General features: G+C 48.6%; 1 protein-coding gene across 5 annotated transcripts in view; it reads left to right on the top strand.

The window, feature by feature from the left end:
* The window catches only part of BCL2L14 (BCL2 like 14), a 423407-nt gene that overhangs the window by 252244 nt on the left and 146357 nt on the right, over nt 1–24806 (top strand). For all 5 annotated transcript variants that reach the window (XM_069628715.1, XM_069628718.1, XM_069628719.1 and 2 more), the window contains one exon: nt 7684–8124. In XM_069628715.1, coding sequence (XP_069484816.1) covers nt 7695–8124 — 430 coding nt within the window. In that variant the 5' untranslated portion in view covers nt 7684–7694. The remainder of the gene's footprint in view (nt 1–7683; nt 8125–24806) is intronic.

Genomic DNA, 24806 nt, shown 5'->3' with positions numbered 1-24806 from the left:
TTTGTGTTGTAGATCAAGCAACTTACTGATTTGTGTCACTATTTATAATAAAGATTGCCCACGCTTACAGCTCAGGAAAGTCTTCATTCTATTAAAGACAAGGAGGCGAGCATTATGCTATACTTTCTTTATTACTGCCATAATTAGCTTTTCAAATTAAACTTTTAAAACTACAAATTTTGTAATGTTTTTCTGAACTTTCTTGAAAAAGGTGCAAATTTTGGGTTTAAAAGTTCCTAAAGTCTCAAAATTTAACTCCAAACCACGACTCCCATGACTCTCCGGGGTTTGGTAGTCCTGACCCCTCCTCCTGCACCTATTCGCATGCAGGTCAGCCCTTAAGAACCCTCAACCCTACGTCCTTTCCTCTTTCGTTTTCTTTTCCGAACTTGTCTATGAACCGCCAGAGTCTTAATGCCAACTAGAAAACGATCTTCAAACTGTAACTGTGACTTCGAACTGTTGAAGCCTGAACTCCTTGGATGAAGGTGCTTGTGTCCACATTAATCTCCCTGTTCACGATCAGGTCGCTTTTTGATCGTCTCCTACGAGAAATGGAAAACACATCAGGGCGGGTATCCAACAAAGTTGAACATTTAATACACGATGCAAGAACAATCTTTGTCCACAATCTGGGTGGGATATAATGCTCGCCTCCTTGTCTTTAATAGAATGAAGACTTTCCTGAGCTGTAAGCGTGGGCAATCTTTATTCTATGACAAGACAGGAGGCTCGCATTAAAGCTTGCTACCACTCTATTTGGTATGTTTGATACAGGTTTGAAATAAAATGTTTTGAAGGTCGACTCAAATGACCAATCGGCTGATTTCATGATATCTTGAAGGGATACTACTGCTGAAAACGCTCTAGAAGCCATCGCGCCCCTGGCAGAATATGCGCCAATCTGAGCTAGGTCTATCCCTGCCCATTGCATTACCTCTCGCACCCATCGAGCAATTGTCGCTGCAGCTACCGCATGATGAGGCTTTTTACGCGCTATTAGCAGTTGAGTTACTCCCTGAGGCCCTAGGCGTACTGTCGCCGTTTCATAATCCTTAATGCACTGAGCTACGCACAGTTTTATTGTCTACAAAGTAAGGGTATGAGATAACTCTGGAATCTGACTTTGTTCGCTTAGGTATGGTGAAAGCTACTCCGTCTGGGTAAAAAATCTTTCTATCGATCTCCAGAGCTTTCACGTCTGACACTCTCCGGCACGCTGTGAGACATAACAACATTGCTAGCTTTCCTGAAAGCTGAGAACGAGAAAGATGTTCGTTCTCCGGCCATGCCTGGAAAAGTTGGAAAACTTCTTTGACATCCCACAAAACCGCGTATTTCGGCTCGGGGGGCCTTCTGAGTTTCATACCTCTCAAGAGACGAAGTACCGTGGGGTGCTCGCCAATGGCGGCATTTTCTACTCTGTCATGTCCTGCTGAGATTGCTGATCTAAGCACTCCTATTGTCCTGAAGGCGTTACCTTCTTGAAATTTCTCTGCTAAGAAGTTGAGTATTTGTACTACAGGTGCAGAAACGGGATCCATACCATGCTCCGAGCACCACCAGGTCCAGCTCTTCCATGCTGCGTTATAGCTCCTAATGGTGGAAGGCGCCCAGGAATCTCTGATGCAGTCTGCAGCGAGCTGTGAAATGCCTGGCAATTCCCACTTTCTTCTGAAACCCTGCAGGCCATCAACTGCAAAGTGTTCGCTATTATCAATGGGTGTCTCTGCCCGGACGGGTCGAGCAGAAGGTCTAGATGGTGAGGAACTATCCTCGGAAAATCCGTAGAAAGTTCCATCGCTAATGGAAACCAGGGCTGGGACTTCCAGAAAGGGAGGATTATTACAAGCTCTGCTTTCTCCCTCCGAACTTTCGCTAACGTCCTTGTGATCATGAGGAACGGTGGGAATGCATAGTGGAGCGCTCCGCTCCAGGATTGGAGGAACGCGTCCGTACCAGCTGCACCCGGGTCTATCCTCCAGCTGAAATATTTTTGAGTCTGCGCGTTCAGTCTGGACGCAAACAGATCTATGTGGAGGGGACCCCAGAGTTCTTGTAGCTTCTTGAATATTTGTGGGTGCAGTCTCCAGTCGCTGGAATCCACTAGATATCATGAATTCCAGTCTGCCACCTCGTTGAGGGTGCCCGGCAGGTATTCCGCCATGACTGTGATCTGGTTCTGAAGGCAGTAGTGCCAGAAGTCTTTCGCTAGTTCTGCTAGCATTTTGGACCTTGTGCCACCCAATTTGTTGATGTAGCGCACTGCGGAGATATTGTCCATCTTGAGCAGCACGCAGCATTTGATTTTGTCTTTCGTAAATGCGCGAACTGCGAATGACCCTGCTAATAACTCGAGACAGTTGATGTGAAGGTGTAACTCTTGCTCTGACCATTTCCCTCCTGTCTCTATGTGTTCGCACCGTGCTCCCCAGCCAGATCTGCTCGCATCGAACTCTATGATGATGTCTGGGGAATCCCCGAAAATCGCGCGGCCATTCCAGGCTTTCATATTCTGGAGCCACCATTGTAGTTCGGTCACAGCGTCTGGATCCAGAGTCACTACCTGATGGTAACCTAGCCCTCCTTGTAGGTGTCGTATCTTTAACCTCTGTAACGCTCGATAGTGGAGGGGCCCTGGGAAAATCGCTTGAATGGAGGCTGCAAGCAAGCCCACTACTCTGGCGAGGTTCCGTAGGGAAATCACTTTCCTCGCTATCACTAGCCTGAGTTCCTTCTTTGTTGACTTCACTTTGCGAAGAGGAAGTTCGAGGGTCGCTTTGCGCGTATCTATGTTGAATCCTACGAATTCTAGAGTCTGGATCGGTACCAACTGGGATTTGTCTAAATTCACTAAGAATCCTAGAGATGTTAAGAGAGAAAATGTCCACTGAACGCTCTTGGTGAGGGTCTCTTTGTCTGGGCCTAGCACGAGAATATCATCTAGGTAGATAATGATGCGAATCCCTCTCTCTCTTATGGCCCCTGCTACTGGTCTCATTAGTTTGGTGAATGCCCAGGGTGCTGATGCTAGGCCGAACGGGAGACATGTAAAATGCCACGTCTCCCTGTTCCAGCGGAGGCGGAGATATTTCCGAAACTCCTGAGCTATCGGAATCGTAAGGTAAGAGTCCTTGAGATCGAGCCGGGCTAGCCAGTCCCCTGTACGCAGGATATCTCGGAGCAGATGGATACCTTCCATCTTGAAGTGATTGTACACTAGCCATTTGTTTAGACCTTTTAGGTTTATGACTGGTCGGATTTTTTCCCCTCTGTGAACTAGAAATATGTTGCTGAGGAACCCTGGTCCTCCTTGAACATCTCTTTCTATTGCATTCTTTTCTCTTAGCTTGAGCAGTTCGCTGTGCAACAAAGCTGCTTCTTCGTCTGCCATGTGAATGGGGTGAGGCTCTGATCTCTGAACGGGGTTCCCTACGAAATCTAACTGCAGGCCTACTACTGCTTGTAAAACCCATGCATCGCGCGATAACGCTTGCCACCCGCTCAGACAATGAAGGGTTCTCCCTCCTACTTTTATGCCTATCGCACTCACCTCCTGAGACATTGGGCTGACGGTAGGTTCCTCTCCCTCTACGACCTCTGGGAAACCTGGATCTGGTCGGAAAGAAGGTATCTTGTTGTTTCCCTTCCCAGTATTGGGCGCGCGGCCCTTGGGGTCTTCGATGGTAGTTGAATCGACCGGACGGGCGACCCCTTTGGCGTCCGGTCCCGTAAAAAACACGAATCGGGAAGATCTTTTTTATTGAGCTTTGCGCTCTCTCCAGAGCGGAATAGGTGCCCACAAACTGTGCCATTTCTTTAGCGAATGCTTCGCCGAATAAGAGTCCTTTGGCGCTCTCGCCTGCTTTGTAGGAGGCGAGATCACTTAGTTTATTATCGATCTTTAGCAGAACTCCTCTTCTTCTCTCGGAGGAGATTGCACAATTCGCATTGCCTAAGAGACACACTGCTCGTTGGGCCCAATTAGCGAGTGCGGAGACGTCCACCGGGGTACCAGTATCGTTTGCCTTTTCTGCCAGGTCCATTATTTTGGCTAATGGTCCCGCCAGGTCGAGGAGCTTGTCTTGGCACCCACGCCAAGCCCGATCTACTCCCTTCCTTATATCTTTCGCTGATTTAGTCACAAAAGTGACCATCTTGGGGTCTAGATCTGGTGTTTCTGTTAGTTTCCCCGGTAAGTCTGGTCTGGGGCATTCTGATCTCATACGAGATCGTACGTCTCGTTCCATTGGTTTGCGGATGTGCTGCGCCATATACGCTGCCACTCTAGTTGACTGCACCCACTCCGAAGATTTCGGGTGCCTGATTGTCTCCGGATCAAACATGTCAGTGGTATTATCCACCTCTTGTGGATCGATCTCTTCTTCCACCTGTTGAAAGGTGTCATTCTCACCCTCGTCGTCAGGCATATAGCCTTCGTCGTTGTCCCCTATATTTTCCACCCCTGGGGTAGGGGATCGATCCTAGCATTCTTTTTTCTTTTCCAGGAAGGCTCTCTTTAGCCTATCGACAGGGTCGCTCATTTCTTGGGGAGCAGTATCCTCCCTTTCCATATTGCTCGGGGGGGTCAAAGAGTTCTTGCTCTTCCGAGCTGCTTTACGCCCCTCAAGTTCAACCCCAGTGGGGTGTCTGGCTGACGGTCCCTCTCCGGGGCTCTCTGCTCTCCTCTTCCTGGCAAGCCTTGCTTACTGTTCCGCCAAAATAGCCTCCAGTACTTCTAACCTCTTAGCAATAGGTTGTACTCCCTGCGAGACTGCTTTAGAAAGCGAGTCTCCCAGCACCTGCTTAAAGCTTTGGGAGAGGTCTGTCTCTTGGTTGTAAGGACTGTCCTCCCATTCTTCTTCAGACCACTCTGGCGAAGTGGATGGTGTCTGGCCAGGGCTTCTGCTTTGAGCCATGTTTAATATTGGCAGAGCCAAATCTGTGTGTCAGCCAAGGGGTCTGGATCTGCTGCCACTCTCACTCGAGCTGTATAAAGCCCAGCTTTCTCTGTTTGTTGTATGTACAATACCAACGTGAGCAGCTGTATATTATAAATATAAATGCCCTTTTTTTTTTTATGTAAGCTTGGAGGCCGTGTGTATGACGCTTCGCGATCGCACTTCCAACTGTGCGCGCGAGCTTTGGACGCGCAGGGAAAGCCAGGAGATTATTCCTTTTCCCGCTCCTCTGGGTCCTAGTGCTAGTCGCGTCTGCCGGCGCCATCACGTAACATGGGGGAGCGGGGCAGGCTGCCTGAGGCGAGCGAATTTCACTCGCGGCGTCGGCTCCGCCTCTCCCCGACAACCGACAAACTAATTGGCTAACTGTATACACGCGCAATAACGAACGCGATACTCTTGCATACGTGACGAGACGAACACGCTTTAAATGACGGTATTTATCATTATTAGTATTCCTTTTTTTTTTATTTTTTATTTTTATAACCGCGCTAAATATGTCGCGCATCCACCATATAAAACGCCTAAGCTGCGCACTATGACTAGGCAAGATATACGATATTACACGGCTTGTAAAGCCAAACAAATAATTAGCATAGCAGCTTAGTAAACTGAGGTACTTATCTCTACAAGGCAGCAAAAAAGAAAGAGGAAAGGACCTAGGGTTGAGGGTTCTTAAGGGCTGACCTGCATGCGGATAGGTGCAGGAGGAGAGGTCAGGACTACCAAACCCCTGAGAGTCATGGGAGTCGTGGTTTGGAGTTAAATTTTGAGACTTTACTTGGATTGCAGAACTTTTAAACCCAAAATTTGCACAAATTTTGCACCAAACATTACAAAATTTGTAGTTTTAAAAGTTTAATTTGAAAAGCTAATTATGGCAGTAATAAAGAAAGTATAGCATAATGCGAGCCTCCTGTCTTGTCATAGAATCTGAAATGGGCATTTCTTGTAAAGCAATTCATTTGCTGTGTGAGCGATAACTGAAGGCCACAAATTATAGAAGGAGATGTGAAGGAAAAGGTAATGAGAAAACAAAAACAAGAAATATATCCTGTCCGGACCTGATCCCAAAGCTGAGAAGTAGTATGAGGATGTCGTCTCCCGTCAAGGTCTACAATGGGGCAAAAGTGATGATTTGGTTCCTCTGACTTTAAAAACGAGGCACACTTAAACATATCAACGTGACATGAAAACATAGCATTATAAAAGAACATTGCATTGCATAACATAACTCATCAATTTAGCATAACAAATGGATAGCATATTCAAGCCTACTACTAACATAATGAACATAGCGTTTCATAAAATACATACACTGAGGAGGTACATCTTGCCTAATAATTCCAATAACTATTTGTGTGATTTCTGGGTGTACATTTGCTGTTTACACCCCAAGGCACATATTTCCTTCTCGGAGCAATAGTCTCTTAGCATTGGTACCGCCATCTCACTATTTACATTGTATTTTGTATTAATCAGGCATACATATTTTTTAAATTGACCATTCCATTTTATACCTGCGCTACTAACATCAGAAAGTGGTTGCCTGTTGGGCCTTGTTTTGCCATTCAAAATCTTGGTAGTTCAATTCTAGATTATTCCATTTATTTTATGACACCACTTAAACAATTATCTTATCAGTAATTTCTATTCATTGTTCAAACCAGTTTCCAAGTGTATATGTGTAGATTATGTAAAATAACCATTGTCATGTACATCCACTCTGTATGACTTCTAATGTACAATACACTGATGCTGTTAGAGCCTTGTTAGTGCTTTATGAAACCCAATAGAAAGGTGATATATCATCTTAATGGGGGACAGCGAAGGGGGGTGACCATAGCAATTTTAAAGTGTTGTTTTGCCATCAATGTTACTGTAAATTCCTTAAACTACAGCAGATGCTGCATGAAACAAAACTCAATGAGTGGCATATTGAAGTGTGATAGACTAACTTTGTGGGAAAGAGTGGGGGCCTCATTACGAGTACGGCGGTAGTGGGTTCACGGCACTGGTAAGGATGCCGGTGCCGTTAACCCCCTACTGCCGCATTCCGAGGTCCCTTAGCGGGTCCCACTAAGGCCGGCTGGTTTTACCAGCCACCCTTAGCAGGAGCCGCAAAAGGACCAGGGAGCTAATAACGGGCTCGCTAATTGCGGGCCCGTTATTAGCTGCTTCCCCATTCCCATTGAGCCCTATGGGGGCTTGAATGGGAATGGGGAATGGTTTTCAGAATGGGGATTTACCGGGTGCTCCATGGTTGGAATGACCCGTTAAGTCCCCATTCCGATACCCGGACATGGGTTTGGAGCAGCCATGGCACTAATAGCAGCATGGCTACCTCCAAACTCGTAATGAGGCCCTGGGACCCTATTGCAGTGTGTTAATTGAAGCATATATGATTCATGATTTGGGAACGAGTGGGACCACATCAAAGCAATATTCACCAATTATGTGTGATTGTTGATACATATGAAGTGTGAGCTCAGTAATTCAGAAATGGGTGAGGAATCAATGAAGTGTTTTAAAAAAGTACATGAGAAAATGGTAGCCTGCTTTGAAGTTCCCATGATGACTGAATGTAGTCTAGCGGTATTTTGACATCCTAGAGGGAGGTGTGAACATAACTGTAAAACTATGTCATCTGTGTTTTAGCAGACAGATTGTTTCCCATATGAATGGATTGGTTGTTAAAGTAACATGGTGATTGTTGCCACAGGAACATCAAAAATGAATCCAACAATGGGAGCCAAAATGGAGGACGTTCCATTAGAAGATGTAGACGAAAGCAGCATGGAGTACAAGGTGCTCATGGCATTTGCCCAAAGAAGTTTATCTGCTATCCACTTCCAAGAGCTTGTGAAGTCCACCAGTTCCACATTGTCAGCAAATGCAATTAATGGAAAACCATTAGCAGGAAAGAGTGGACATGGAGGTGAGGAGAGCAAAGACCATGCTCCGTCCACCTCAAATCAGACCTCTGAAACCAGTAGCACAGTCAAAAGGAAAAAATCTAATTGGAGACGTCGGATAATACCCCAGTGCTTTAGAGGCCAACGACAAAGGGACGATGACGTTGATGGACCGAGAGGTTCGCATGATGTGTTTACGATAAGTCCAGAGTCGTCCATGGAGAGTGCAATTCATGCGGAAGAAGAAGGTGAGTTGGTAATAACGCCTTCTAATGTATTGCCTTTCTCCAACTGAGGCCCACAGTTTCTGGCAAATGTTAAGAATCATGCAGTATACCTGTGTTGCAGATGATCCTCTGAAAAACCTAAACATGGGTCTAGTAATGAGATCGACATTGAGTATTTCGAAAGAAACTTTTGTTTTAATTATGTTGGTGTAAAAACTAACTTTTTTGACAGATTTATTTTTTCTTTAGAATTGTTCAAGTTTTCTTTCCTGTTCTAGCAACCTTTGTCTCACCATTATTGTAATTTGCCAATTAGTTTGTGCTGCCATCCGTTACATGTATGTTCAAGTATCTAAATATTGTTGTCTGTTTATTTTTTCCATTGACTAAATTGTTCCCCCCCCACCCCCCTAATTTCATTTAAAGATCACAGGGCCATACATGCATTTAGATTTATCAGTACAGATTACAAAATTAGGTAACTTGTTCAGTATATCAGGCTTGAGCGTTCTACCTTCAATAATTCTCCAACAACATGAAGTGGTCTAGGAAAGTGCTATTTTTCTTTTCCTGTTTCGATTGTGCCTGTGATGCCAATTCTGTTGCTTGTGGGTATAGTAAGAAGCTCACTTAGGGCCCAATTCATGGAATGATTTGCGCGGAAAAAAGAGGGCTTGCGGGGGAAATCGCGCGCAAGCGCCAGTTTATGTATTCATAGAACACAATGCACAGGGCTTAACAGGGACTTGCAAGGAATCTGCGCCATTCCAAAACGTTACTACGGCACCATTAATGCCTTGCACGGGACTCCAAGCGTAGGCCTGCCCGTGCCTGCGCAGTCACCTAAAAAGGGGGCGGAACAAGTGGAATGGGGGGAACAAGTGAAAATATAGGCGGAACGAGGAATGTACCAAAGTAAAATCCTTGCAACGCCCAAAGGTGTGCTAAAAACCTGTATTCATGGAATTGAACAGAGCTTGCCGGCGCTCAGTAAAATACGTGCAAATCCTGAAACATGTTCGCCACGCAATTGCTGGTGGATATGTCAACGCGCCCAAAAACAAATGCGATCAACAAACGCGCGTATACAGCTACAATGAATGTACCATTTGTCGCAGCAGTGATCGTGGGACACCGTAGGAGGATGGCCAGGGCCCAGATTTTTCTACCTAGGACCAGCCTGTTTGGGATACCTGGTAACCAGGTCTATGGCAGGTATAAGTTTCCACAAACAAGGGGGGCGGTCCTAGGAGTATCTCTCTACCGGCCTATGTCCCGGGTTAGAGTCTCAACCAGAGTCTTTAGCTCACCATCCTTTCACAGAAGAGAAATGTCCACTGCATATCAGTCTAAGGTATAGGTTTCCACCTCCTATTATATTAGACCTTACATCACCCACCCTGTGCTCCCAAGCACTGAGCCCCTTGGAAAAGGTGCTCAATGTTCTGCATTTTTTGGCCACTGGGTCATTTCAGCGGACAACTGCCATAGTTGGGGGCATTTCACAGCCCACTCAGTCACGCTGCCTACACCAGGTGTTGGCAATAATGACTACAAGCCCCTCAGTCCACAGGCACCTCTACATGCCCAGAACACCTGCAGAAAGGCAGGCCGTGGTCCAGGATTTTTATGGGGTGGCACACTTCCCTAGAGTGCTTGGTGCCATCAATTGTACCCATGTGGCTCTACGTCCACCTAGGGCGACAGAGCACATATATGGCAAGCACTGACATTCCATCAATGTACAGTTTTTATGTGATGCCAAGGGTATCATTACTTCTGTACATGTAAACTATCCAGGGAACACCCATGATAGTTTCATATTCAGAATGTCACCCCTACACTGGGCCGTGGGAGCTGGGAGGCATGACAACACGTGGCTCATGGGTGAGTATAAATGCCTGTGCATATGCATGCATGTCACACGCACAAATACACACCAATGGCAAAAATGTTAGCCTCTATAGGGGACAGTGCCACTGCCTACCCTCTCAGCACCTGCATGATGACGCCAATATGGAACCCTGCTACACCACCCCAGGTAAGATACAACACAGCCCATATTGCAACTCAAGGCATAGTGGAGCACACATTTGGAGCGCTCAAGTCACGTTTCACTCCCTTGACCACTCTGGTGGTGAGTTGCTATATGCCCCACCACAAGTGTGCAGGATCATTGTGGCAGCATATGTCCTGCACAATGATGCAGCACGGCGAGGCGTACCGGTGGACATGGTGGTGCCCCCTCAACCACATGCACGCTGCTTGTGCATGGCAGGTCAAAGGGCACGTGGCGAGGCTGCCTGTACCCAGCTTGTGGTTACATTTTCCACCTAAAATCCAACCCCTGTGGAGTGCACACATCCCTGGCACATTCCAGGTGCCATTCAATGATGACAAAGGGCCACTCATCTGTGTCCACCAAACCACCCTGAGAATGGGTCCTTGAAAGTGCAACATTGTGTGCATTGCTTAGAACTAAAATTAATTTCATTGTGTGTTTCCAAAAGAAACACCTAGAAGAGGGACTATGCCACTATCACCATGCCAAACTAGACATCCAATCACCTGTTTGTCACATAAACCGTCCCATATAACATGTAAAATTATCACCAGACTGCTATGGTATGTAATGTCAAAGGAGACAGATAAAAGACCAATACATAATACAAGTGTCACAATGCGCTCAAAGATATATGGGACAAATACAAAAATAACACCCGCTCCTGGAGATCCATAATATTCTGGACAGGAACAGCCATTGCATACTAAACTATACTACGCTATCAACAGTGCATGTAACAGTGAATCTGCAGGACAGTGATTCATCATATTTTCACAAGTGCATCAATATGCCATCATGCAGGGACTGAAGACAGGGTGGAACAGACAGACACCATACCTGAATGGTGCAATCAGAAGGAGCAAGTGCACAGATGTTTAGAGGGGTGTGGTATTCGGAGGGTGGTAAGACGTTCAGGCGTGGTTCAAGTGCAACCAGTCAGTGGATGCTCTGGTAAGTGCAGAGAGATGCAACTCCTTTGGGTCATTCCCCAAGTACAGTGATGATGACACTAGTCAAGGTCATGGAGGCACCTGCCCCACAAATTGCTGGGGTTGACAGCCGTGTGAGACCTTGAGGTACATCAAGCAGACAGTCATCAAGCAGCAATAACAAAAGGAATGGCGAGCGTGAGAGAGCAGAGGGATTGCTTAGCAGGGAAGAGGGAGAGAGAAGGAAGAGTAAAAGAAGAAACACATGGGTTGTACATTGAATTCAAGGAAATGAGTCCCCAAACAGAGGGTGGTAGGATGGGTATCCCAGAGGATGGCCCCAGAGGATGGCCCCTGCTGACAATAAAGATCTCCTTCAAAAATACTCCATGAACAACTGGCTCTCCTGAAGAAGGTTGGAGTAACATGATGAGATGCTCTGGAGGGACAGCATTGAGGTATCAATATTAGCAGATTGGTAGTATGCATTATGCACTCTAATTTGGGAGGCCTGCGTACTCCTGATGAGTCAACGCTGTCTGCTATGGCTAGCCAGTGGTGGACAATCAGTGGCAGACAGATGTGGTACGTGGCCTTGACGTCAAACATAATACTTGTGGTCTTGTCCCAAATGAATTAGAGGGTGTGGATTAGAAGCAGGAAGTTGGTGCAATAGGCAGTAGCAGCAGTGTGGCCTGGATAGTACCTCAGCATGTGTAACAATGCACCCCTGGGTGAGGAATGGCACCCACCAACAATCGGGATTGAGCAAAAGGCAAGTAAATCCAGAATGAACACACACAGCGCCCTGCTCCGATGCAAACACCACCAAAGTGTCAACACATGCCATGCACTCACCTGTCTGTGGAACGCGCCTGCCTTGCATACGATGCACACCATCGGAGAGACGCTTTACCTAAATGGAATGCAATGCAGAGTATCAGCACAAACTACATGCACATACGTGATCCTAATTGATCACAGAAAGAAAATATGCATAGAAAACAGAGTGCAGGAGCAACACAGGGGGACACAGGGAGAATGGTCAATGAAAGAGATTTGTACAGTGTACCACACCAGAGAGAGGGAGAGATATAGAGTAACACAGAGTGAATAACAAGAAAATGACAGATCAAGGAGTCCATAGCCTGGTTACCAGGCGTACACTGACATGCTGTACAGTAGTCGGTGCACCCATTGAAGTATCCACATAGGTATGTCACACATTGACAAGAGCTATAATAGAATTACCATGCCACCGTGTGAGCATGCAAAGGACAGATAAGACAACCAACACATGCAGCCAAGATGCCTAACAATGAAGCATGCCCAACACGCAAGACAGTGCATAAGCTTACCAAATTACTGTATCTGTATGTTGTAAATACCACATGACCTTCACCAGTAAGTGTGATCCCAAATTCTACAAAGGAAGAACAGTGTCTGGTGGAGGGCATGAGGAGCCTGGACTCTGAATGGTGCAGGGTATCTCACCCGGGACAGCACTCACCACCACATCACGGATTACTGGAACGACATGGGAGAACATATTAAAACGGCCATTGTGCATTACCATTGACACAGCACACGCATGCTATGGAACCACTAAACTATAATTACCTGCACATGCCATCCTGTGCACCCCCATGCCAACATGCCAGATGACTTCACTACGCATGCCTGCACATGTAGTTCATGAGGAGTTAATGGCACACCTCAAGGGCAATCGATACAAAAAATAACAAAGACCACAACCAGGAAACGGCAAAACAAAATATGACATGCCACCATCTGGTCGGGGGGTGGGGTAAAAAAAAGAAAAGACATGTCCATCTTGGACCGGGGAGTGGGGGGCCTGCACGTCAACACCCACATGTGTGGATCTTGAAAAAAACAATTCCCTCCATGGGTTCATAAACCACATGGCTATCATGGATCGGGAGGGCTTCCTGTGTAGAATGCGAAGGTGGTAGTGGTAAGGGAGGTTGACCACGATGAGCCCTGGCCTGGTCTCCCATGGCAGCGGCCAGGCGGGACCCAGATGAATGCATCTGGAACATGAAGCCGCAGAGGTCCGCATACAACACCTCACGGGATGCACGGAGTTACTCCGAGATGGTATGACTCAACAGTTGCATCTGCTGTTGGTACTGTGTACTGCAGGCTGCCTCTTGCACTTCCATTGAAGCTCTGAGGGCCAGAAACTCTGCAAGCAGGGATGCCTGCAGAGACCTCAGTTCCGCTCATTGGCTCCTGCTGCTGACCTCCATGTGCAGCCTGTGTGAGCGGCATGTGGACCGCAATGCCTGCAGCTGGTGCGCTACCTGTGTTTCTCATGAGAACCTGGAATTGGCCACCCTATCCATGCCCTGAGCCAACATCTCATAGGAAGCACCCTGTTGCTGTGCAACACGCAACATTGACTGCTCCCACAATGACCCTTGATCTGAAGCCGCTTTCTGTGGCTGCAGGACTGCATCCCTCCCTTGGTCATCCATCCTAGCACTGAAGGCCAATAGAGTGGACCGTGGCCTTGCAGCCGTAACCACCATAGACGGACGTGGCAACACTGACTGGCCCTGTGAGGGGACATGACCCCCTGCAGATGCACGGGCTACAACATCTCCATGCCCTCACATCCGACAGCTTAGAGGAATTGTCATCCGGTTCACCTCCAGAGCTACTGGTCTCATTGGAGTTGGACTCCTACTGAGTCATGCCCCGGATGGCCTGTAGTACCAGTGGATTTTCATTGGCTGCCACAACAAGTCCTCCACTGGTGCTCTGTGGCGGCTCAGGATCCCTTTCCTCCTCAACTTCCTCCCCTGCATCTAGTGTTTTATCACCTGCACATGGACATATAAAGAAGATTCATGTAAATTGCATCGCCTACATACATAGGTATTGCAATGCTGTCCTGCAACATATTGCCATGCATGTTATCATGCCATTAGTTGCATACACACTATGTACAAAAAGCTCACAGATCATGCCGTATGCATACTTGCCACTACATCCCATGTCCCTGACCAGACCATGTAAGCACTGCACACATTGCCAACATACGTGAATGTGTGTACGCAAATCCTGTCCCATGGAAAAGCAACCAGTAGACTGAAATATGCAAATTCTGACTAAAAAAGTGGATAAGTAACATGCCATTAGGGTACATGAGAACATGTCCACACATGATCACAGCCAAGTCCACTACCATCACATCTAACACCATTGCACCAATGGCACAGCGAGTGCACACAATGTGGAAATGCTCCGAGTGTGGTGTCCCAGGTGTGTGATGAAGAGAGAGTGATGACATGTGATGGGAGATAGGAAGAGGGGACAGTGACGCACAAGAGGGACAGGGCCATGCACCCATAGGGGGGGTTGTTGAGTGTGGCAGGTCAACATGGCTGACTCCAGACAAATATTTTACAAGTGGGTCAGTGCCATAACTGCTGCTGGGATCAGCACAGTGTAGTAAAATGCTATGGACATGGTCCCGCCTGCTGCCAGTGTTCATGGAAGGTATGGGTAGCATGAAACCACCTATGGACATGTGTGGATGGACTTTCTACTTCTTGCAGTGCATGATGTGTAGCACGTACTTCAGACACAAGCCCTTGACTGGCATAGCTGAGTCACTAACTTCACTAATGTAAATACCAAGATGCCACGTTGTGTTGGCATGGCAGAAATGTCTTTTAGTATCTGACGGTTGTTGATGACTACTGTCCCAAAGCCATGTTCAACCAATGTGCTGCACATGGGTTGCATGCACTCTCAAGTACGCTAACCATGGGTCAGTACACCATGACATGGTTCACCCATGGCAGTCATACAAATGCGGGCAGAAGGCTACACAATCATACATATTAATTTCATTCACATATTCAGGATGCACACGCTTCATCACTCACTGGACGTTTCCTCGTAATCTGGCAGGCCTCCCACGCCTTTCAGCTGATCCACATGAATCAACTCGCTCATGGCCTCTTCATGTCCTGTGAGCTCCTGCTCCTCTGGTGACCCACCTCCAGTCACCAGAGCAGAGGCGAGGTTGGCACCCAGCTTCAATTTGGTTCGACAGTGGGGGTCATTCCACCGCTTCATGACCCCACCAGCGGTGTGCCTCTCATCGCCCAAGGCGTTGATGCGATCCGTGACTCGCTGCCAATGGACCATACGCTGTGCAGGTGTATGTGTGCTTCCAGGCTGCGTGCACATATCACTGTGGTGTTCATGCACATAGTCAACGAGGATCTGGAGTTCATCATCATTAAAGCTCCTCTTACTCGACGTGGCAATCTCCTTTGCCGTGCTTTAGGATTGAGCCTTTCCATGTTCTGCATGCTTTTGCCTCTTGGAAGGTGGTGCAAGACCCTGTGTGGGTGGGACCACTCAGGGCAGTAGGGCTGTACCACTAGTGGCCTGGGCCATGCCTTCACCCGCTGATGTTGGGTCAGTATCTGGCCCTGCAGGACTCTCAATCTGGGAGCTGGGTCCAGGACCTTTAACTGTATGCCCCCTCCCCTTGGACGCACAGCCATCAGCTGCCCCTCCGTGTCCCTGTGCCTTGGGGTGGACAACAACAGATACTGATGTAGCTCCCTGACCCTGGCGGCTGTGGACAGCAGCTGCATCTGCAGGTGCCTCAACCTGGGTGCTTGGAAGAGCAGAGGACCCTGCAGATCCCTGCCCCAGGGAGCTGGGGTGAGGTGTTTGGCATGGACCTCACTTCCCACTGGAAGCACGGAAAGCATCTGCCCCTGCGTGTGCGTGTACCTGGGGTGGGGGGACAAGAGATGCTGTGTTAGCTCCCTGACCCTGGCGGTTGTGGACAGCAGCTGCATCTGCAGGTGCCTCAAGGACTCTGCAGATCCCTGACCCCAGGTGCTGGGGCCAAGTGTTTGGCATGGAGGTCACTTCCCCTTGGATGCATGGACAGCATCTGCCCCTGCATGTCAGTGTACCTGGGGGGGAGGGGACAACAGATGCGGTCGTAGGTCCCTGGCCCTGGCAGTTGTGGGCAGCAGCTGAATCTGCAGGTGCCTAAACCTGGGTGGTGGGGACATCAGCATCACCTGCAGCTCCCTAACCCTGTTGGTGGTGGTGCACAGCTCTCGCTGCATGTCCCTGACCTGGCCACCTCGGCCACCTCTGCCACCGTTCCCTCTTGTGGCCTTCCCACTCATGGTACAGATGGATTTGTACAATGGGAGACACACCAAGCAATTGTGCTGGGCAATTGGAGTAAGGGGGGCAGGGTACGGGATGTAAAACGTACTAGTATGGTCCAGCAAGGTTCAATATTACCCCTGGTCAAAAAATGAACGGGACACGTAACGCACAGTGGCCTCAAATATCAAAAATGCGTGTACACGACCTTTCACTAGCTCACGTGAAAAGAACGTGTTACACGGTACGCTGTGGCACCCAGCAACACAAGAATTGCATACATGAAGTACACGTAAGCTACTGTAATGTTAAGAATGGGGGTACGTGATACAGAGGGGCCCCCAGAGTATGAATAATGAGTACGTGACTCACTGTTCTCCTCAGAAAAAAAATGCGCGTGCATAGGCAAATCCACACCAAAATAAGAGGTTTGCACTGTCACAGTAGTGAACAAATTGCGTTGCACCCCAAAAATCTCTGATGTCCACATGTCCGTCTGCTCCAATTTGCACGTGCAGTTTAAGGTTCACCTATGCACTCCTTTATCCCAAATCTGAACGCCAACACCCAGCGTGTGTCACATAACTTGTGCGATGAGGGCCTTTCCTCCGATTTCACGTGTACGCACTAATTTTGCATGCGCAAAGTAAGTCGCTCTGTTTCTGGCTGCCCACGCGAGTAACACAGAAGACCCCATGCGCTCCTGCCTACGAGCCTTTTTACCTGCCTCCTACTGCCCTGAGCTGCCTCCTAGGAGCCATCTGCTGCTGCTCTTTTTCAATCAATTTTACAAGTTACAAGTTATAATAATTAGATCGCTTTTTTGACATGAGCATATCAAAAAGAAAATGCAGTATTGAAATTAAATTAACTGGCCTGTTCTCTTTAGCTTCAAACATAAATGTTTTTTGCAAACTGAACTGATTAATATATTCAGTGAAAAAAAGCGCATTATGTAATTTGAAATGTATTTTCTTTTTTGATTACCATTTTTAACAGATAACTGATAATTGTATGGAATGAATACAATGGAATGAAATCAAAGTATTTACACCCTCCTGAGGAACCAATGTACTTGAGGAAACACGTGTCGAGGGAATATTGGAATATTTAATAAATTAAAATGTTTCTTTTTTGTCAATCATATCAAGCCTAAAGCATCTTATTAATTATTGGTGTGAAAGCATTTCAAAAAGATGCGCAAGAGCATATGACTAGCAACTTTGTACTTTCTTCCAATTTTTGATACACTCAGCAGTCTGAGCGGTCTAGTCATTTCTTAGCAGCACCCAACTTATCTCCGACAGAAAATTGACAATACTCTTACAACCAGCTCGCCATCAGTTGTTCCAAAGGCTGCAAAGTTATACCACTGTGTGTGCCCACTGCCCACCTGCCCTGTAATTTGTGTGCCTGCTGTCCAGCTATTGTCAGTGCTCCTGTCCTTGGCCCTGTAACCACCTTAGCTGATTCAAAAGACTCCCAACATGCCAGAACATCACCACCGCTCCACAACCCAGCCCCAGAACCACCTTGCCCACCCACACCTTCCTCAGAGGTTGTCATGTCTCAACCAACATCTTCAGAGGTTAGTGGCAACCCTGTGGCAGCGAGAAAGAGGGCTGTCAACTTCACTGCCAAAGAAGTTGACATCCTGGTGGAGCATGTCCTGGGGCATTATGAAACCCTCTTCCACGGCCCAACACAAGTCGGCAAGGAAGGACGGAATCTGATCTGGGACCAGATTGTGGGTGCCATCAACGTGGGCGGGGTGGCACCTCATGACTACCACCACGTGTGCAAGCTCTGGGAGGACCTGAAATCCAGGACCCATATCAAGGCCCTTCGCTTCCTCCAGGCTTGTGCCAAACATGGGGAGCACAGGGGCCGGGTGAGCAGCACTGACATGCGGGTCCTGGAGAAGTTCTACCCGGCACTGCACACCCAGGTCAGCGATTTGCAGCAACATCTGGAGTCGACAGGTGAGTGTCCATGTGTTGCTGGCCTCCACAGTGCATGTGCATGTTTATGTATGGTGAGAGTGTGCACCGTGGGCTTACAGCAAGTATGCCTCTTGCGCAGATGTGCATGTCCCAGGCAGTGCTCTACATGTTTTCAGTGAACCATGTGTGATTTCAATGGTCTTACATTTGCATTTTGTGTTGTACTGCAGCATTTCACAACATGCACATGGTTACTCAGAGCCGTGCCCGTGTGAGAAGTGTGACAGATGAGGTTGTGTGTGTATGTGTCGAAGATGTGACTTTGTGACTGCCCATCACTCCTGGAGGGATGTAACTGGTGCATTTCAATGTGTGACCTAGTCATATTGCATGGTTGCTGTTGAGGGGACTCTGATGTGATTGCTCAGTGCGCTGCTTTAGGACCGTCTGGTGATGTGTGTGCATGACATGTGTATGAGGACATGATTGCATGTGTGTAGCATGCGCAATTGATAGGTTGTGATAGTGCCATGTGCCCGGATATGATTGTTGTGAAGGACAGACCTGTATGTGTATGTATGTAAATTGCATGTACCTGTGTGTTGTTGAGGGTGATGATGGTTGTACCCCTTAGCAGTGTACTTCATGCAAATATTTTTGGTGCCAAGCACACATCGGTGCAGTACCCTGATATTTGTGTTATGTCTCCTTATCTGCAGTTGCGTTGGAAGGAGAGGTCGGAGACGGTGCTGTGGAGCAAGGCAGCAGGGATGCCTCCACCAGGCATAAGCACAAGGCCCAGCCACACTCCCTGGACACATTATCGGAGAGTGGGGTGGCTGGTGTTGCGTCCGGACCATCCGCCACAGCTGCTTAGGGGAGGTCCAAGAGGGCGAACGTGGACTCCTCAGCAGTGGGGGTAGGGGGACAGGTGAGCTAACACAGAGACCATCCACTACGGAAGACGCCCGGGAGGCATCCAGGTTGGCAGAGGAGGAGGGGGCCATAGTAAACCAGTCCATGGGGTCCGGCGGGGTGGTGAGGTGGGTGTGACTGGTGCAGTCCTGACTCAGGGGCATGAGGCAGTGCAGGTCACAATGGTGGTTCCTGTGCCAAATCCTGTCCCTGGTCCAGCGCCTGCATCAGTATGCACTTGCCGGCATTCTTCAGGCCAGACCCAGCCGCAGGTATCGGATGTTTCCCCCCACACACCCCAATGCCTGCGGCTGTTGCCATTTGAGACCGAGTGGAACCCCTGCTGTTCAGTATTGCGAGGCGTACCGGCGTCATTCGTAATGATGTGCATGCTTGCACTCGTGTGCTTGCACATCATCGTCGGGCGTCTCCTGAACTGGCTAGCAGGAGTCGTGGTCTCGGTTGTGCTGAGTGGGCTGGACCCTAATGAGACCCCCCCCCTCCTCATCTTCCTCCTCTGTGCGGCAGTCGTACTCCCGGGCACCTTCCGACCCAGATACCAACAGGGTCCCTTGTGAACAAGCCCGACCCATGTTGGCCTGTCTGGGGCAGATAACATCCCTACCTGAGTTGGAAGTCAACAGTGGATCAGCTGAAGTGGTCACCATGCCGATATGGGGCACAGGAGCAATGGCAATGGAGGGAGAGCAAGCACCCTGGAGCAGGGCACGGGCCAGACACCCCCGGGTAGTGTCATCACCTCGGAGGGTGTCTACACAAGGCAGGCACCAGGCGCTTTGGCAGCAGTAGGGTCTGAGGAGTCGTCTTCGGTACTCTGCGAATACCATCCAAAGGGGGCAGGTAACTGGCATCAGGCAGGACACAAATGTGGACCTCAGATCGAGGCTGTCTTCCGTGTTGGTGCGATACTGGCAGTGAATCGGGGCAGAGAGGCAGCGGGCTCTTGCGGCGAGACTCACCATGGCCGGGGCAGAGATTGCACTGCGTCGGGAAAGGATACTTGCAGGGAGTGGGAGACAAGGGAGAGGGCCATGCTGGCGGATCTGCAAGCCCTCGAGAAGGCAGCAGAGGCACGCATTGGGGAAGTGGACGCAGTGCTGGATGATGCCCTGGCCCAGGCATTCAGTGAAATTGATGAGGAGGACAACTAGCCTGCTGCCTTTGTACATAGTTATTTAGATATACGTTTCTGTTGATTTTATTTATTATTTGGAGATTGGATTTTTGACACTACTCAATTTTTATGTGCATAGTTTTTTATGTGTAGGTTTACTTTTATTGATTTGGTTTTGGAGTGGACTCTGGACTATCCTCCATGTTTTTGTACATAGTTATTTGGTGTCTGTTTTAGATATCCTGTTCTCCATCCTTAACTGTTACTTTTGACTGGACATTTTTATATTTCTAGTTTTTACATGGACAAGTTTGTATATTTCATTTCCAGTCTGTATGCCATTAATACAACGGTTGAATATATTTGTTTTTTTCTCACGGTCATTGTTTGTCAGTTATTTTTGCAGTGTGCCGGTTTGGTAGTCCATTTAGTAGCCCTGATTCTGACCATTGTTAGTCATGTGTGTGGTTCCTTGCATGCATGTGTAATGTTTTGGTGTTGAAGTGGGAGTTTGGGTGTGCACGGTCAAATGGCATTTCCTTTCACCTGTGCAGCATCACTGTGCATTAGCACTCAATGTGTTTGTGATCGAGGTGGGTGGGGTGACTGTGGGAGTGTTATATGTTCAGGATATTGGCACATGATTTGCTTGATGCTGTGTAACACACATGTAGTGCTAGTGTTTTCCCTTCACCAGCATGTGTTTGTTCACTTATCATTATCTCTGGTGTTGATCAAACTCTTGCACTGGGATACAATATTGGCATTTCTTTCTATTTACACATAGGCTGCCAAATGCAACTGTCTCGGTGTGTGGTGCACTGTCTGATTGTAATGTCCTTCACACATGGCCGAACCAGTGATGTGTGTATTAGGAAATCTCTCATAGAAATAGCAGCTAAATGAGGTTCAGGCTGTGAGACACCTGGCTAGTGTTTGTTCATGTGGCACACATTTGTGGTGGTTTTTATTCTTTCATTGTAGAACTATTTGTCCCTGGGGATTTGTGACATGACATTGTCACATTGCCAGCAGGGCCTCACTTTAACATTAACTTGTTACATGTGCATGTTGGGAGATGGTTGCAGACAGCAATTAGGTTTGAGCAGCTGCCACACTCATGGATGTGGCCCAGGTCTATGCATTTTTTGGTTTGCAGGATACATGTTCCGGTGGATATTCTGGGTGCTGTCCCAACACAGCAGTCAAGGTGCACGACACACCATCGATGGACTGATGATGTGTCGCTATGTCAGGGTACAGCATGCATTTGATGTCCTGTCTGTAGGGTGCTGCCTGCAGGGTGTGGTCACGGGTGATTGGGTACCCCATGTGGAAGGGGCTGCCTGCAGGGTGGGGTCACGGTTCAAGGGGGCTGGGGTGGGGGTATCCCATGTGGAGGGGGCTGCCTGCAGGGTGGGGGTCACAGTGATGGGGCTGTGGTATCCCATGTGGAAGGGGCTGCCTGCAGGGTGCGGTCACGGGTGAAGGGGCTAGGGATGGGGTATCCCAAGTGGAAAGGTCTGCCTGCAGCGTGGGGTCACGGGTGAAGGGGGCTAGGGTGGGGGTATCCCATGTGGAAGGGTCTGCCTGCAGGGTGGGGTCACGGGTGAATGAGGCTAGGGTGGGGGTGTCCCATGTGGAGGGGGCTGCCTGAAGGGTGGGGTCACGGGTGAAGGGGGCTGGGATGGTTGTATCCCATGTGGAGGGGGCTGCCTGCAGGGTGGGGGTCGCGGGTGAAGGGGGCCGGTGTGGGGTATACTATGTGGAAGGGGCTGCCTGCAGGGTAGGGTCACGGGTGAAGGGGGCTGGGGTGGGGGTATCCTATGTGGAGGGGCTGCCTTCAGGGTAGGGTCACGGGTGAAGGGGGCTGATGTGTGGGGGTATACTATGTGGAAGGGGCTGCCTGCAGGGTAGGGTCACAGGTGAAGGGGGCTGGGGTGGGGGTATCCTATGTGGAGGGGTAGCCTTCAGGGTAGGGTCGTGGGTGGGGGTATCCCATGTGGATGGGGCTGCCTGCAGGGTGGGATCATGGGTGATGGGGGCGTAGCCCATGTGGAGGGAGCTGCCTGCAGGGTGGGTTCACGGATGATGGGGGTTGGGCTAGGGGTGTCCCTATGGACGGGGCTGCATGCCGCGGATTGTGAGGTGTTGGGGCGCCATTTGGCTGGTGGTGGGTCAGGCCTTGCAAGGGTGGGCACGTGTTTTCTAGGGGGGAGCGCACAGGGTTTGCGGGGTGCTTTCACGCATTTACGCTAGTTTACGGGCGGGGATTGCAAGGCGTTTTCACACAATTACACTGGAGTGCATACAGAGATTGCATGGTGTTTTTGCACGTTTATGCTGGGGTGCGGCCAGGGATCGCAGGGTGTTTCCATGCGATTCCGCTGGGGTGCGGGCCGGATTACGAGGTGTTTTCATGCAATTTTTTTAGGGGGGCTGTATGCTGGCCCAGAGATGGCGTGGAGGATTGCACCATGTTAGGCATTTCACTTGCTTTTTACTGTGCGTGGGGGCGTGTTGGGGTCGTTACTCGTGCAGCTTGCTGTTACTTGCACCACAGCTACTAATGCCTCAGGAAATCCATGTATGTGTGCCGCGCAAAGATTTCTCTGCATCATGGCTGGTGCAGACTCCTTCTTGGCATCTTAGACATCTTGTTCCTTTCTGGTGATGTTCAACATGGCAAAGCTGACCCATGCCAATTTAGTGTTGGGCTCCATGTCTTTACATTATGGACTGCCAGTGATATTTGCATCTCTTGATTGTTGGCGTTTTGAGGATGTGCCCTGCCTGACTCTTAAGGTGTATGTGGGAGCAACTGAGGGGGCCAGGCCCTACCATCAGATACATGATGTGGAGCCCACTGACAGTACAGGGAGATAGGTCTGGGGCAGGGGACCACCTTGTTCAATAAACTACCAGTACTGGCCCTTTAAGGAATTTGAAGCAAGACGTAGTTTTGAAAGCCACAGCCTTTGCCCATGCAGACCCTTGGGTTCACATACTAATGATGGAGAGACAGTCTTTATCTGCTTAAGCCTCCAGCAAGACATCAGCCCCACAGGTGCAGTGCCCTGTCGGTGGGATGTTGAAGAATTGCCAGTCCCACTGACTTCACTCTGTGAATGCGTTTCTACATATACATGAAGAATTGAGGTTTCCAAGATGCCAGACCAGCCGTTTAAAGGCTGAATCTGTGTAGAGAGTCCCGACGTGAAGAAGAAATCAAGTACACCTAAATGTCTCAAATCCATATGGCACAATTGGTGCCAAACATTGATTACTTAGCATATCCTGCTGCTATCTGCAGAATGAAGCTTGAGCCCAAGGTGCAGGAACAAACCCCTATTAAAGCCTGGGCAGAGAAACAGTTACAGTGGACATTTGGAGTTGCAGAGCAGTGAGCAGTTCAGTGGGGTAGTTAAATGTGATGTGCAGGAAGAGGTAGAGATGTAGAAGGAGTTAAAGGTGCAGGTGGTGAAGGAAACAAAAGCTCAGAAGGAGTTGATGGGGCAGGAGGAGTTGTGCAAGCAGGAGTAGGGGAGAGTTCAAGAAAAAATAGGATGTCATCATTAAGGTAGAGGGGAGAGAGCAGTAGAGAAAGAAATACAACTCAAGGGGGAGCGGAAGGGAAGGACGTAAAGCTGAAGGGGTTGGGGGCGAAGAGATTGAAGGTGGTGGACATCAAGGAGGGGGGGGGGAGAACTGAAGATTTTGATGAGGTGAAGAATTGGAGACAGAGCAACAGAGAGGGGTAAAATACCTGTAGAGAAGAAAGCAGAAGAGTGGCAATTTGGAAGGAATGGTAGTGGAAAGGAGGAAAAAGGAGTAGCAAACAAGGAAAACAAGTGGCAGGAAGATCCTTCGAGGTGTAGGGACAAGGTTAGCCAGAGAAAAGTACAACACAAGCCAATCGGTTATCGTGGAGAATTGGGAGGAGGAATGAGAATGTGGCGAAACGTCGAGGAGGTTAGATGGGTTACCAGTCATTTGGTCGAACAAAAATTGGTCGACCAGACAAATGGTCGAACCAATTTGGTCGAAAACCAAATGGTCGAATTTTTTTTATTTTCACCCCTTTTTTGTTTTTTTGGGGGGGGGGGTCCCCCCCAACCCCTTTTTTTCTAAAAAAAAAACCCCTTTTTTTAAAAAACGAAAACCCGAAAAATAATATATAAATAAATAAAAAAATTCAACCATTTGGTTTTCGACCAAATTGCGTCGACCAGTTTTCATTCGACCAAATGTCTGGACACCGGTTAGATGACAGCCAGCATGAGCTTTAGTGGCAAAGCGCAGCAACAGGCCCACAGGTACAAGTGAGAATTTGATTGTCAATGATGGAACTAAGACAGTCTAGGGTAATTGGTTCAGGACCCCAACAGCACTCTGAAGTTTTTTTGAGCTACTTCACTTCAGGGAGGTTCTGGGAAACCTACTACAGAAAAGCCGTGAGCTTCAACAAGGTTGCCTGATGTGGTAACTTGTTGGCTCAATCCAGTCATTGGCCTACCAGGAGATGCCACCCACCCATCAGC

The sequence above is a fragment of the Ambystoma mexicanum genome, chromosome 12, assembly GCF_040938575.1.
Source record: "Ambystoma mexicanum isolate Mex_15411 chromosome 12, UKY_AmexF1_1, whole genome shotgun sequence".
Lineage (NCBI taxonomy): Eukaryota > Metazoa > Chordata > Amphibia > Caudata > Ambystomatidae > Ambystoma > Ambystoma mexicanum.
The sequence above is the reverse complement of the archived record's forward strand: the minus strand, read 5'-3'. Positions and strand labels throughout refer to the sequence as shown.